Source organism: Papaver somniferum, chromosome 9 (genome assembly GCF_003573695.1).
Source record: "Papaver somniferum cultivar HN1 chromosome 9, ASM357369v1, whole genome shotgun sequence".
In the NCBI taxonomy this organism is placed as follows: Eukaryota; Viridiplantae; Streptophyta; class Magnoliopsida; order Ranunculales; family Papaveraceae; genus Papaver; species Papaver somniferum.
In genome coordinates, this window is record NC_039366.1 from 39,256,750 (window position 1) to 39,271,044 (window position 14,295).

The following is a 14,295-nucleotide window of genomic DNA, read 5'->3' on the forward strand; positions in this document are numbered from 1 at the left end:
GTTAGTCGTTGGGGAGTTTAAAAAAAGCTCTTGAACTCCCTGTTAGTCATAAAACCCTACAATACTAGGGAGTTGGTTGCTTTAGGGAGTTCGAAGGAGTTTTTAGTGTATTTTGGTCTCACAACAAATCTCTCAAAAGAGTAGAGATTTGGGAAGGAGTTTGGTGCGTAGAAAACCATAGGAGAAAGAAGAGGAAACGTTTTTTCCAGGTATGTTTTTTTTTCTTCTTTGATCTCCATGATTGTTTATAGTTTGATTTATGTACTATTTTGATTGTTTTTCATATCTTTGATCTCCATAATTGTTTATTTTGATTGTGTATAGTTTTTTTTGTGCGTACTCTCTCTCTCGGTCAAAACCCTAATAGTGTTTTTCGTATAGATTTTTCTGAAAAACATGTTCCTGCCCTGTTTGTCGAGACGATTATGACATACCTATAAAACTCATTCCTTTGTGATATAATTTTTATGTTAAAGAGGAGTTTCTTAGCTTTGCAACTAGACCAAATTTGTTGAATTCCATCACACAATGATTTTTGTATGATTTTTTGAGTAAAGACCGTGAAATCTAAAAAAATTCTGACGACGTATTCAAGTCCTGAAAACGTGATTCCTGCCCTGTTTGTCGAGACGATTCTGACATACCTATAAAACTCATTCCTTTGTGATATAATTTTTATGTTAAAGAGGAGTTTCTTAGCTTTGCAACCAGACCAAATTTGTTGAATTCCATCACACAATGAGTTTTGTATGATTTTTTGAGTAAAGACCGTGAAATCTAAAAAATTTCTGACGACGTATTCAAGTCCTGAAAACGTGATTCCTGCCCTGTTTGTCGAGGCGATTCTGACATACCTATAAAACTCATTCCTTTGTGATATAATTTTTATGTTAAAGAGGAGTTTATTAGCTTTGCAACCAGACCAAATTTGTTGAATTCCATCACACAATGATTTTTGTATGATGTTTTGAGTAAAGACCGTGAAATCTAAAAAATTTCTGACGACGTATTCAAGTCCTGAAAACGTGATTTCTACCCTGTTTTTCGAGATGATTCTGACATATCTATAAAACTCATTCCTCTGTGATATAATTTTTATGTTAAAGAGGAGTTTCTTAGCTTTGCAACAAGACCAAATTTGTTGAATTCCATCACACAATGATTTTTGTATGATTTTTTGAGTAAAGATTGTGAAATCTAAAATTTTCTGACGACGTATTCAAGTCCTGAAAACGTGATTTCTGCCCTGTTTGTCGAGATGATTCTGACATATCTATAAAACTCATTCCTTTGTGATATAATTTTTATGTTAAAGAGGAGTTTCTTAGCTTTGCAACAAGACCAAATTTTTGAATTCCATCACACAATGATTTTTGTATGATTTTTTTGAGTAAAGATTGTGAAATCTAAAATTTTCTGAAGACGTATTCAAGTCCTGAAAACGTGATTTCTGCCCTGTTTGTCGAGATGATTCTGACATATCTATAAAACTCATTCCTTTGTGATATAATTTTTATGTTAAAGAGGAGTTTCTTAGCTTTGCAACAAGACCAAATTTGTTGAATTCCATCACACAATGATTTTTGTATGATTTTTTTGAGTAAAGATTGTGAAATCTAAAATTTTCTGAAGACGTATTCAAGTCCTGAAAACGTGATTTCTGCCCTGTTTGTCGAGATGATTCTGACATATCTATAAAACTCATTCCTTTGCGATATAATTTTTATGTTAAAGAGGAGTTTCTTAGCTTTGCAACAAGACCAAATTTGTTTAATTCCATCACACAATGATTTTTGTATGATTTTTTTGAGTAAAGATTGTGAAATCTAAAATTTTCTGAAGACGTATTCAAGTCCTGAAAACGTGATTTCTGCCCTGTTTGTCGAGATGATTCTGACATATCTATAAAAATCATTCCTTTGCGATATAATTTTTATGTTAAAGAGGAGTTTCTTAGCTTTGCAACAAGACCAAATTTGTTGAATTCCATCACACAGTGATTTTTGTATGATTTTTTGAGTAAAGATTGTGAAATCTAAAATTTTCTGAAGACGTATTCAAGTCCTGAAAACGTGATTTCTGCCATGTTTGGTTTAGACCTTTGGGCACAGCTATCTCTTCTTTCTTGCTTTGTTAAGTTCTAGTATTAGTCTAAGTACGATGTAGTTAACATGTCACACCATAGAATGGAAAAATCCAGCCAATCTTCTGAAAACAACAAGAAGAAAAAGAATGTTAGGAAGAATAAGAATACGGAACCGGAAACGGAAGTGACTACGAATTACAAAAAATGGACAACTTGAGAGACTGATAAATTATTGGAACTGTTGGTAGAAGCTACACTTGAGAAGAAGAAAGACACTAGTGGATGTTTTACTAAGAGAATAGTGGAAGAGGAGATACTTCCAAAACTTAACCAAGCATGTGGTTGTGACAAATCTTTTGAGAACTATAAAGGGAAACATAGATGGCTGAAGACTAGATTTGGTCAATACCAGGATTTGTTTAAATCTTGTACTTCTGGATTCGGTTGGGATGATGCTAACAAGATGATTACTGGATCCGACGAGATGTGGAAAAATTACTTTGAGGTATGTGTGTGTTACTTACTGACAACTAATTTGATATTTTTTTCTTCTATTTTGTGCAGAGTTCTAATTCATGCTTTATCCTTTATTTATTTTGTGTGTTAACAGAGACATCCAAACCAAACTAACTTAAGGGAAGATAATGGTAAAGACTATGGTGACTTGCTTATTGTTTTTGGGAATAAATGTGCTTCTGGAAAAGTTACAGTTGATCTTACCCATGAGGGTACAAGTGCTAGAACCTGTGATAAGGAAGATGAACAAGATAATTACTTCGATGTTGATTATACTCAACGAGAGCAATATGGTAGTGCTTTTAACGTATCATACGTGGGATATGGCTTAGAGGAAACTGATGAACAAGATAAAGATGAAACTCAAGATATGAACACAACGAAAATTCCCGTCAGAAAAACGGCACCAAAGAAAAGACCAAGGTGTGACATTGGTGACTCTTCTACATCAACTAATCCTACTGGGCAGTCTGATTATCTAGAGAAATTGATTGCCAACAGTTCATCGATTGTTTATTCTATTGATTCAATGCATGCTCTTATTGCGAAAGAGAAAGAAGACCGCAAAATTGAAAAAGAAATGCGTAGAATTGATAAGGATAAGAAAGATAACCAAGTATGGGATCTTGTTTATGGCATGAATGAAATTTCTTTGGAAGATAAGCTGAAAGTAATTGAAATGCTGGACAACAATCACAAGAAGAACTTATTCATACGTTTTACTCCTGAAGAGAGAAAGTTGTGGATTGGTTCAAAGTTAAAAGCATAAACCTGTCATCTTTGCAAGTTTCTATTAGGTTTAATGGGCTTTTAGAGTTACAACATTTGATCGTTTTTCTTCGTAACTATTAGTATTTAATTTTTTTTTCTCCAAGTTGAGAACTTATTATTATGGATTGATTGCTACTAATTTTTATGGATTGACATCTTTATGGTTATTATGATTGAATTTATGAACTTTATATTCTATATGCTTATTTTCTATATACATATACTTTTATGCTTTTGAAATAATGATGATTCTAATAAAAAAAAGTACTTTTATCCTTTTTAGGTGAACATGTCTGATTTGGATTTATCTACTGATAGTGAAGATGAAGCCTTTGATACAGAAGAAGAAAGCAGTGATGATGAAGAGGTAAGCAGCAATAATGAATTTGAACTATCCATTTTTTGAATATACTTTCAGCGGTGCATTCATGGTTGATGGATATAATCAAGCAATTGCAATACATACAAAGTCAGCGTATTGAAAGACCAATGAGACGCCCAGTTACTTTGTTTGGATATAACTATATAAGGAGAGTTTTGCGTCAAGACCCAGAAAACTTTCGAAGAAGTTATAGGATGTACCCTGATATTTTTCTAAAACTATGTTGTATCATTAGAGAAAGTACATCATTATGTGATACAAGATGTGTTTCTATTGAAGAAATGCTTGGTACATTTTTACTCGTTGTTGGCCAAAGTTCACGATATTGCACAATACGTGACACATTTGGTCGCTCTCGATGGACAGTTAGTAAAAACTTCAACAGGATGTTGCGAGCTTTAAATGTTATAGCTCCGAGGATGATGGCTAAGCCAACAAGTGCAACTCCATTTAAAATTCGTGAGAGTACACGATTTTATCCTTACTTTAAGGATTGCATTGGAGCTATGGACGGTACACATATCCCAGCAATGGTAGAGAAAAGAAATGCAGCCGTTTATCGGAATCGACATGGAATTACATCTCAAAATGTGTTAGCGGTTTGCAAGTTCGACTTGGAGTTCATATACGTGATCAGTGGATGGGAAGGGTCTGCTCATGATTCGAAAATACTTAACGACGCAATGACAAAAAGAAATGGACTGAAAATACCGCAAGGTAATTTTACTTTTATCTAATGTGAATTTTTGAGTTTTTTGGTTAAGTTATTTTCGGGTTCTACTTGACGAAGTTTTCTTTTTGTGTTTTATTCAGGTAAATATTACTTGGGGGATGGTGGCTTTGCAAACCAACGATATTGTTTAACACCATTTCGTGGCCGACGTTATCATTTGAAAGAATTTTCTGGTATGGGTAATCATGCGAAAAAGGCTGAAGAATTATTTAACATGCGTCATGCTTCTTTGAGGAATGTAGTTTAAAGATTATTTGGTGTTGTGAAGTCTCGTTTCTTGATCTTTAAGTCTCAACCTCCATTTCCGTATCAGGTGCAAGCGGAGATAATGACAGCTTGTGCAGGCCTACACAACTTCTTACGAAAAGAATGCCGTTCAGATGAGTTTCCGGTCGAGGAAGAGGAAGAGGAAGATAGCCATCCATCAACGCTTGTAAATGACGACGAAATTTTGACACAACAAACTCAAGAACAACAACGTCAAGAAGCTAATGCATGGAGAAAGAGTATAGCGGATGATATGTGGGAAAATGCTCGTGAACAAAGGGAGTTAGAATTGTATGGAGACCGTTAAATTGAAGAGAAAAAAATATCTCGTTACACAAAATAATATACTATTGATACAGAGATATGATCATTTTCATTTATTTTTTTCTTTTGATTAAAGATCAATGTTATTTGCAAATGAGAGTTTATTGTTTCTTAAAAGAGAATGAATTAGGAGTGAACTCTCTCAAACTCCCCCGAACTCCCTCTAATAAACTCTCTCAAAATCCCTACACTCCCCCAAACTCCCTGAACTCAAAACACCAAACTCTCTCAAACTCCCTACACTCTCTCAAACTCTCTGAGATTTAAAATACACTCAACTCCCCCGAAATCACTCGAGGACTAACCCCCTAGAATTCATTACATAGTACTAAGGATTTATATACAGAAAAAAGGGTGTCTGTCTATGGACAGCCGATCCTTATATTTGTCCATCCTCCGGGCTTGGATCGATTTTGTTTTTATGATCGATTCTGATCATATATGCTCTGGATGTTCCTTTTCTATCACGGGATGGCTTTGCTTTCCATCCATCCGTGGAGGAGATAATCATGAGACTCTTGGCAATCAAATGGTGACAGAAAATGGAGTGGCGGGGGAGTGGGAGACGGAATATATCAACCTCTGTGTGGTGAGCAAGCCATTTCAAGTAATCGTTCACATTCTCACTTCAATGCTAGAATCACAAAAAATTGTAACAACACATTTATCTAAGCGGGGGAAGGGAGAAGATGTTACTCATTCCCTAAGCTACTAAGCCAGTATATACCTTATTGTGGTGAAGGATGGTAGAGTACTTAGTAGTGATCAATTTTGGGATTCTGATTTGTCGGTTTGGCTACACGATCTCATAAATGAGAAACTATGTATTTCAATTTAATTATAAGTAATGAAATTTTTCTTTCCTATTAAAAAAAATGGTTAAAATTGTTTATTATGGACATGAAACAGAAAATTAAGTCGTAGAAAGAACGGAAGTGTACAGTCAACGAGGCAAACCCTTAGCTAGGCTTGAGGGATAATCCTTAAGAGTTAGCTAAGGAGCGAAGTTGGTTATGGACCGGGTAGAACTGGATTAGCTAGGGCCGAGGCATAATCTCTGCCGTCCAAATCCCGATAAATTTTGACCATTTTTTGTCCATTATAGGTGGCCAACTAACACAACAAATTAACACCTTATACTATAATATGACCAACTAAATATTGGAACCGTCCCTGACTTACCACTAAAAACGATCACGACCGTTGTAAAATGACTAAAATTTTGCGAAAAAATACTGACCGGACGACTAAACAAACAAACAAAGGTTGAGTCCCGGACGTAGGCCGGGGTGATACCTAGTATTGATTAAAGAAACCTGCAAAGGGATTTTTCCGAACGAAAGTACTGACTTACCCTTAATATTGATTAAAAACCTAGCAAAATAACCGTGTTACCCATTAGACTTAATAAAAACCTAAATTTAAAAACTAAATTCATTATCTATATTCCCCATTCGATTCCTTCTTCTGTTCTTCTTTCTCTCCATCCCGGGTCGAAATATTTTTTCCTTCCCATTGTCGCTTCAATACGATTTGTTTGTCGATTAATCGTTGTATAATAAATTTCTTCGGTGATCAATCCATTATATAAAGATGCCATGCCTCCATGCAAACAAACTTGACCTAAACCGAAGATGCCTCCATGCAAACAAACTCAACCAAAATCGGATCCGAAAGCGGCTGATTTAGAATCAAAAGCGGAACAAGGGTACTCGAAGATCGGTTACATCAAATTGTTGCTGAAGAAGAAGACGATTCATAAGATCAAACTCTAAATCAAATAGATTCTTTAAGAAGGCAAGTGATTCTGAACCGTTTTATGAGATTTTTAGTCGATGTAAAGTAGTGGGTTTTGATTATTACGAACCCTAACCGAAAAGTTTCGGTTACAATCATTGGACATTGAATTTATGTTGAAGACTCTTGCCAACAATGTAAATCCGGATTAAATTCTTTATGAGTGTCATCCCTGTATATGGTTTAGGTATTGTTTGTAAGATGAATATCATGCCCGCAGTGATGGTTAAAATCACCGGATTTTGCATGTCCCAAATCGGCATTGATATGCGTGTTATCTTCTATGCCGGCTGTGTACATGAAACTTCTGTTTAAATTTTTACTATAGCTAGCGTTGTTTTAAAATTTATACCAGTGCTGGTTGTGGGAGTAACAAAACGAAATTCCCTGGATTGAATTTCGTAACAGCCGACATTATCTACAATTAAATGTCAATAACGGCAGTCTAGTCGTCATGCTCGTATTTTTCATACAATTAATTATGCTTATGTTTGATTTATGCCATCTTTTACATAAGCCATGCCGATATTATTTTTTCAGTGCCGGCTTATATGATTTTAAATGCCGGCTTATGTTAATTTGTCAGGATTTTTTTATGGAATCACTGACAACTGCGGAATAACGGATCTTGAGATATTATGATGAATAATAAGTAAACCAAGCACAAGCAACCATAATAACACGAGAAAGATAAATCAATTCACAGGACACAAGATTTATAGTGGTTCGACCAATATATACAACTTGTATATATTGTCTACGTCCACTTTGAGCCGCACCAACTCAAATCCACTATGAAGAAAAACGATTACAACGTCGTGTGAATCCCAGCAAACCCTTGGTTACACCGCAACAAATATCCGAGACGATAACCTTGTCTCTTGTTCCTCACCAATATGCTTTCACAACGAAACCCTAGCTTTAGCTCTAAAAGCTATACAAGAAATTTCTCACCGATCTCTAAATTGTTTTCTACACAATTTAATTTTACGAGGCCTAATTACCTATTTATATAGGTTATAAACTTGATCACCAAGAATTATAACCGGTTTAGGAAACCTCTTTCCTAAAATATCACGACTAACTTTAGGAAATAATTAATTAGTCCTCAATAACTAACAATCTCTCACTTTGAAGACTCATTGATTGTCTTCAATTATTCTTTTCTTCAACTTTGGATTTGACGGTGCTAAAACATCTTCTTTGTCAGTGCGGATCCCCTCCTGATCCTCATTCTGAGAGACCAACTAAAGCCTTGCAGAGCTTTAGCTTGTTTGATGTAACTTCCTTGGTAAACATGTCCGCCGGATTCTTCGAACCAAGAATCTTCTCGAGCTTCAACTCTCCTTCTTCTAAGAGATCCCGAATGAAATGATAATGAATATCTATATGCTTCGTCCTAGCATGATAGGCTGAGTTCTTGGCTAAATGTATAGCGCTTTGACTTTCGCTAAACAGAACACTATCTCGTTGTTCCTTTCCCAACTCATCTGACAAACCTCGTACCCAAATCATCTCCTTGCTCGCTTCTGTTACTGCTACGTACTCCGCTTCCATAGTAGACAATGTCACCAACTTCTGTAAACGTGAGTTCCAACTCACTGCAGCTGACCCCATAGTATAAACATAACCGGTCGTACTTCTCCTTTTATCTACATCACCCGCGAAGTATGCATCCACATAACCCATCAAGATAGAACCACTTTTTCCATAACACAATGGTACGTTTGTGTTACCTCTCAAATACTTGAGAATCCACTTCACAGCTTCCCAATGTTGTTTTCCTGGGTTGCTTGCATATCTACTCACTATTCCCACTGCATGTGCAATATCCGGTCTCGTGCACACCACAACATACATTAGACTCCCAATAACCAAAGAATATGGTACATCAGCCATGTACTCCTTTTCTTCATCTGTCTTCGCACACTGCATACTTGAAAGACGAATTTGACTTCCAAGTGGAGAACTAAATGGTTTAGCATTCTCCATATTGAACCTTTTCAACAATCGTTCAATATATTCAGCCTGACTAAGCATAAGTACACCCTTAGCTCTGTCTCTTATGATCCTCATACCAAGAATCTGCTTTGCTTCACTAATATCTTTCATAGAAAACTCACTTGCTAATTGTTTCTTCAAATTCTCAACTTCTTGTAGAGATGTTCCGGCAACCAACATATCATCCACATACAGTAATAATATGATGTAGTCAGAACCGCACCTTTTGAAGTAACAATAATGATCTGCATTACACCGTGAGTAACCACCTCTATGCATGAAGTTATCAAACTTCTTGTACCACTATCTCGGGGTTTGTTTTAAACCATACAAACTCTTCTTTAGTTTGCACACCTTCTCTTCCTTGCCTTTTACTACGAATCTTTCTTTATGCTTCATGTAAATTTCTTCATCTAGGTCACCATGAAGAAAAGTTGTATTTACATCCAACTGTTCAAGGTAGAGATCTTCAGAAGCCACTAGACTTAACACTAATCGAATAGTATTCATCTTCACAACTGGAGAAAATATCTCGTTGTAATCAACACCAGGTTTTTGCTGGAAACCTTTCACAACCAACCTCTCCTTGTATCGAATATATCCATTTGTTTCAGAGTTCATCCAATAAATCCACTTATTATGCAACGCCTTCTTACCTCTTGGTAATTTTACTAACACCCAAGTGTCATTCTCGTCAAGTGAATTCATCTCATCTTCCATAGCAAGTTGCCACTTGCCTGAATTATCAGCGGCTAGTGCTTCTTTAATATCTTCAGGTTCACCTCCATCCGTAAGTAATTGAGAACTCAGAGCATACCTTGGGTTTGGTTTTGGAGTTCTTGATGATCTTCGTACTTCTTGTGGAACTATCGGAGTAACACCCACTGCAGCAGAAGTCTCTTCACCATGTACTTCTCTACCATCAGCAATACCGTGGTACTTCTTGTACCACACTTTTTTCAGAAACATCATCAATATCGATATACAACTCCTTATCGACGTTGCTTGATCCGACATCTTCAACTTGTGTTTTATTCCTGTCCTTGTACAACTCATTCTCATTAAAAGTGACGTCTCTACTTCTAATAACTTTGTGACCCTCGTAGTCCCAAAGTTTATACCCAAAAGCGTCATTTTTGTAACCAAGAAATATAGACTTCTTTGCTTGAACACCTATCTTAGACCTCTCACGGGACTAAGATGAACATAACCAACACAACCAAAAACTTTCAAATATGAAAGATTTACCTTTTTTCCGGTCCAAACCTCCTTTGGTATCTTCATATCTAATGGACTACTAGGTGTCCTATTAATTAGATAAGCAGCCGTCTCTGTTTCATGTGCCCAGAAGGTCTCGGGAAAACCATATTGCAACGTCATGCACCTATCACGTGCATTCAACGTCCAATTCATACGTTCTGCTACTCCATTCTCCTTTGGCGTCCTTGGAACTGTCCTCTCCAAACGAATTCCATTTGTAGCACATAACTGTAAGAATTTTGTTTTTTCATACTCACCACCATTGTCTGACCTGAGACACTTCAACTTCAGACCAATTTTTGTTTCAACCAAAGCTTTCCACTTCTACTTCATACACCTCGAACTTATTCTTCATGAAGTAAAGCCATACCTTCCTTGAGTGATCGTCAATAAAGGTGACATAATATTGGAACCCGCTGTGAGATGCAACATCAATTGGTCCCCATACATCCGTGTGAACCAAATAAAGTTTTGCACTTCTCAAGTCTCTTCCTCCTCTGTTGAAACTAACTTGTTTTTGCTTTCCAAGAAAACAGTCTTCACAAAAACTCATATCAACAGACTTCACCTTAGGTAGATATCCTCCCGAACATAGAATCTTCATGTTCTTCCCACTCATGTGACCTAATCTTCTATGCCATAAGTTAGTGTCTTCACCACTACTAGCCACTGCTAAAGTAGTTCCATCTGAAGTCCGGTATAGAGTACCGACTCTAACTCCACGAGCTAATACTATAACTCATTTCTTCACTTTCCAATTGTGTTTCGTAAGCACAACTTCACAGTCATCATCACAAACTTGGCCCACAGACACCAAGTTCTTCTTCAAATTTGGAACGTGTCGTACATCCTTCAATTTCCATGTTGAACCGTTGACTTTCAAGATCACATCACCTAAACCAATGATGTCACATGCTTCACCATCACCTAAGAATACTTGGCCATAGTATCTTTCTTTATAAGAGATCATAATACTCTTATCACCCGTTGCATGGAAAGAAGCTCCCGAGTCTATAATCCATGACTCATCTTGCTTGTCCTCAGAGAGTAGTAGAAAACCTACCGTAATCACCTTCTTGTTATCAACAAGGACCTTCACCGGTTCCGCAGCTGCAACTATGTTGACCTCTTCTTGATTACCTTTGTTTCCACCATTATTAGCACCTTTGTTTTCCGGACAATCGCGCTTGAAGTGTCCTACTTTCTTACATGCCCAACAATCAACAACACCTCTAGGAAGGGATTGAGATCTCCCCTAGATTTCCCTCTAGACTTCCATATGGATTTTTTGTTGTTGTTCCTATTTGAACTCTGTCTTTATCTTCTTCCTGCAAACTTAAGGTCGAGCTTGAAGGACTAGAACCATAACCTTGTTCTGTTCTTCTTTCCTCTTCAGCAATTAACTTTTGTTGCACATCATCAAGCTTCAACTTCTCGCTCCCTGCGGAATTGCTAATGGTTGTCCTTGCAGTCTCCCAACTCTTTGGTAATGACGATAACAACCGTAAAGCTTGAACTTCAACATCAAAGGTAATACTAACTTTTGAAAGCTGAGAAATAATTGATTAAAACTTCCCAAGATGTGCTGAAATCGCTTCTCCTTCTTGGTTCTTCAGATTAAATAATTGTTCACACAACATGATCTTCCCCGAGGATGATGACTTTTGATACAACTTTTCAAATTTATCCATAAGATCCTTCGTACTAGTTTCCTATTGTACGTTATTGTAGACTTCCTCCGTTAGACATCTACGGATCACGGCTACACACTTATCAAGAGTTGTCCATTCATCGTCTTTGCGTGCTCCTTTTTTCGCAACTCCACCCAATGGGTTTGCAAGGTCTTTCTCATATAGGTAGTCTTCCATCTGAGACTTCCAAAACGCAAAGTTCTTCCCATTAAAAAATTTAACCCTAGCTACCGTACTTTCGTTATTATCACCCATAACTCCCACTCCAATCGTACTATGAACCCTAAAGCTCTAAGCCGAGCTCTGATACCAGTTGTCGGGATTTTCTTATGGAATCACTGACAACAACGGAATAACGGATCTTGAGATATTATGATGAATAATAAGTAAACCAAGCACAAGCAACACTAATAATACGAGAAAGATAAATCAACTCACAGGACACAAGATTTATAGTGGTTCGACCAATACATACAACTTTTATATATTTTCTACGTCCACTTTGAGCCGCACCAATTCAAATCCACTATGAAGAAAAACGATTACAACGTCGTGTGAATCCCAGCAAACCCTTGGTTACACCGCAAAAAATGCCCGAGACGATAACCTTGTCTCTTGTTCCTCACCAATATGCTTTCACAACGAAACCCTAGATTTAGCTCTAAAAGCTATAGAAGAAATCTCTCACCGATCTCTTAATTGTTTTCTACACAATTCAATTTTATAAGGCCTAATTACCTATTTATATAGGTTACAAACTTGGCCACCAAGAATTATAACCGGTTTAGGAAACCCCTTTCTTAAAATATTACGACTAACTTTAGGAAATAATTAATTAATCTTCAATAAATACATAATTGTGTGTATGTCTTGTGATCTTGGCACTCCTCAGTCTCTTCGTAATCGACATGGCCGACTATACGTTTTGGTCCAGGCTTTAAGTGTCCCTCATTCTCATTCTCTTTCTCCTTCTCTTGAATCTTTTTTATTTTTTCCTCCTATTCTGCCGGTAATAGTTGGTTTATGCAAGCTTCTTCCTCAAGTTTCTCTATCTTCTACTTCTTAATATCCGTCGTTGGTGGTTAAATAACCGCATCAAAAATTTTCTTCACATTGCAGACTATATGAAATGTACAAAGGGAATTTTATGCATTCAGGAAAACTCCAAATATCGCGCTCATTAACGCGTCTTCATTATCGGTTATTATGACCCTTGGAAGATCATTTCCTTAATTGATGTCAGTTTTCCGATATCTTCTTCATTTTTTGAGTTTTTTTTTTCTTTTTTATGGTTTTTATCCGAAAAATGATGTCATGATTGTATGATCTCAAAAAAATAAATTAAGATGCTTCTTAGTTATTATTTCCAAAACCACACACATTCCATGATGATAGGATTTTCATTTTGAGAAGAGATTGGTATAACACAATACAAGATAATATATTTCTTGCAAAAATAAATACTGTAACAGGAAAGCAGAAAGGAATGCACCCGATCCTCTCCTCATTGACTTGCAGAGTGTTCTTCATTTGCAAAAAAGAATTGATTAGATACCAGTGGTGGGATAGTAGTTGCTTCCGATATTACGCCAGAAATGAATTGGTTATATTGATATGACGCAGCTTGGTCAGTAGTATTTCTCTGCCTTTTTTTCCAACCTAGCACTAGCATTGTGATCATCAATCTCAACCTGTTTTTCCTTTTCTTCAATATTAAAGCTTTAATTGCCACTCTATATTTTGGAGGAATATATGGTTTAGCTTTAGTAGCCCTTCTTATATAGCATGATTTGGAATCAGGTTATTCTTTTTTCCTTGTCCAATCCAATGTAGTCAATTTCGGAGGACAACTTTATTCCGGGGAGATTCTCGGTGAAATCTCGGAGTAGCTACCGAAAATTCATTTTCCAATTTTATACCTATAATATGCATGTCAAACATTTTTCGAATATTTTTTACACATAGTTATATATAGATATAATGAAATACCACCAAATTTTGTTTTTAAAAAGGAAAAATACTTCATTAAAAATAATAGAAAATCCAAGATCCATACAAATTTCAAAAACTTCAATGGAGATTTCTGGCCAATTCCGGCCGAATCAACCGATAACTAAGAATTTCGGTCAACTCAGACCAAATTCCATGTTGGCAAAATCAAGGATTTGCTACATTGGGTGTAACAACAAGAATACCTCTTATTAATGGATTATTGAGGTTGTTGGCACATACTTTTTAGGGTTTCACCAGCAATAGGGCAAAAATTTGGTGGTTTAAGTGCTATCACTTGTCCCATTACAAAACATATCCTTTCACAATTTTTGCATTCATAAACTCTGACAGAAGAACCTTTAATGGGATCCAGAAACATTAAGTTTCCCATTCTAGATCTTGGTGAGCAAGTACATCAAAGTAGTCGTGCAACACTACCAGATTTCTTCTAATACTCCAAGGTCTCTCATCAAAC

At 36.3% G+C, this 14,295-nt stretch overlaps 2 protein-coding genes across 2 annotated transcripts; both read left to right on the forward strand.

Moving 5' to 3' along the window:
* Window positions 1-2,535: 2,535 nt before the first annotated feature.
* Window positions 2,536-3,510, forward strand: LOC113308799. The gene is made up of 2 exons (XM_026557252.1): window positions 2,536-2,591; window positions 2,697-3,510. The coding sequence occupies exons 1-2, from the start codon at window positions 2,550-2,552 to the stop codon at window positions 3,369-3,371; spliced, it is 717 nt and encodes a 238-aa protein (XP_026413037.1). The 5' UTR covers window positions 2,536-2,549; the 3' UTR covers window positions 3,372-3,510.
* A 566-nt stretch (window positions 3,511-4,076) lies between these two features.
* On the forward strand, window positions 4,077-5,017 carry LOC113310123 (the record flags this gene model as incomplete). The annotated part of the gene is made up of 2 exons (XM_026558703.1): window positions 4,077-4,472; window positions 4,857-5,017. Coding segments are annotated over exons 1-2 (492 nt in total), but the record flags the coding sequence as incomplete, so codon positions are not given.
* Window positions 5,018-14,295: the final 9,278 nt, after the last annotated feature.

Coding starts and splice junctions, on each gene's coding strand:
- LOC113308799 (XM_026557252.1), top strand. CDS start 2,550: ATGATTACTGGATCCGACGAGATGTGGAAAAATTACTTTGAG. Junction 2,592..2,696: donor TGTGGAAAAATTACTTTGAG/GTATGTGTGTGT, acceptor GTGTGTTAACAG/AGACATCCAAACCAAACTAA.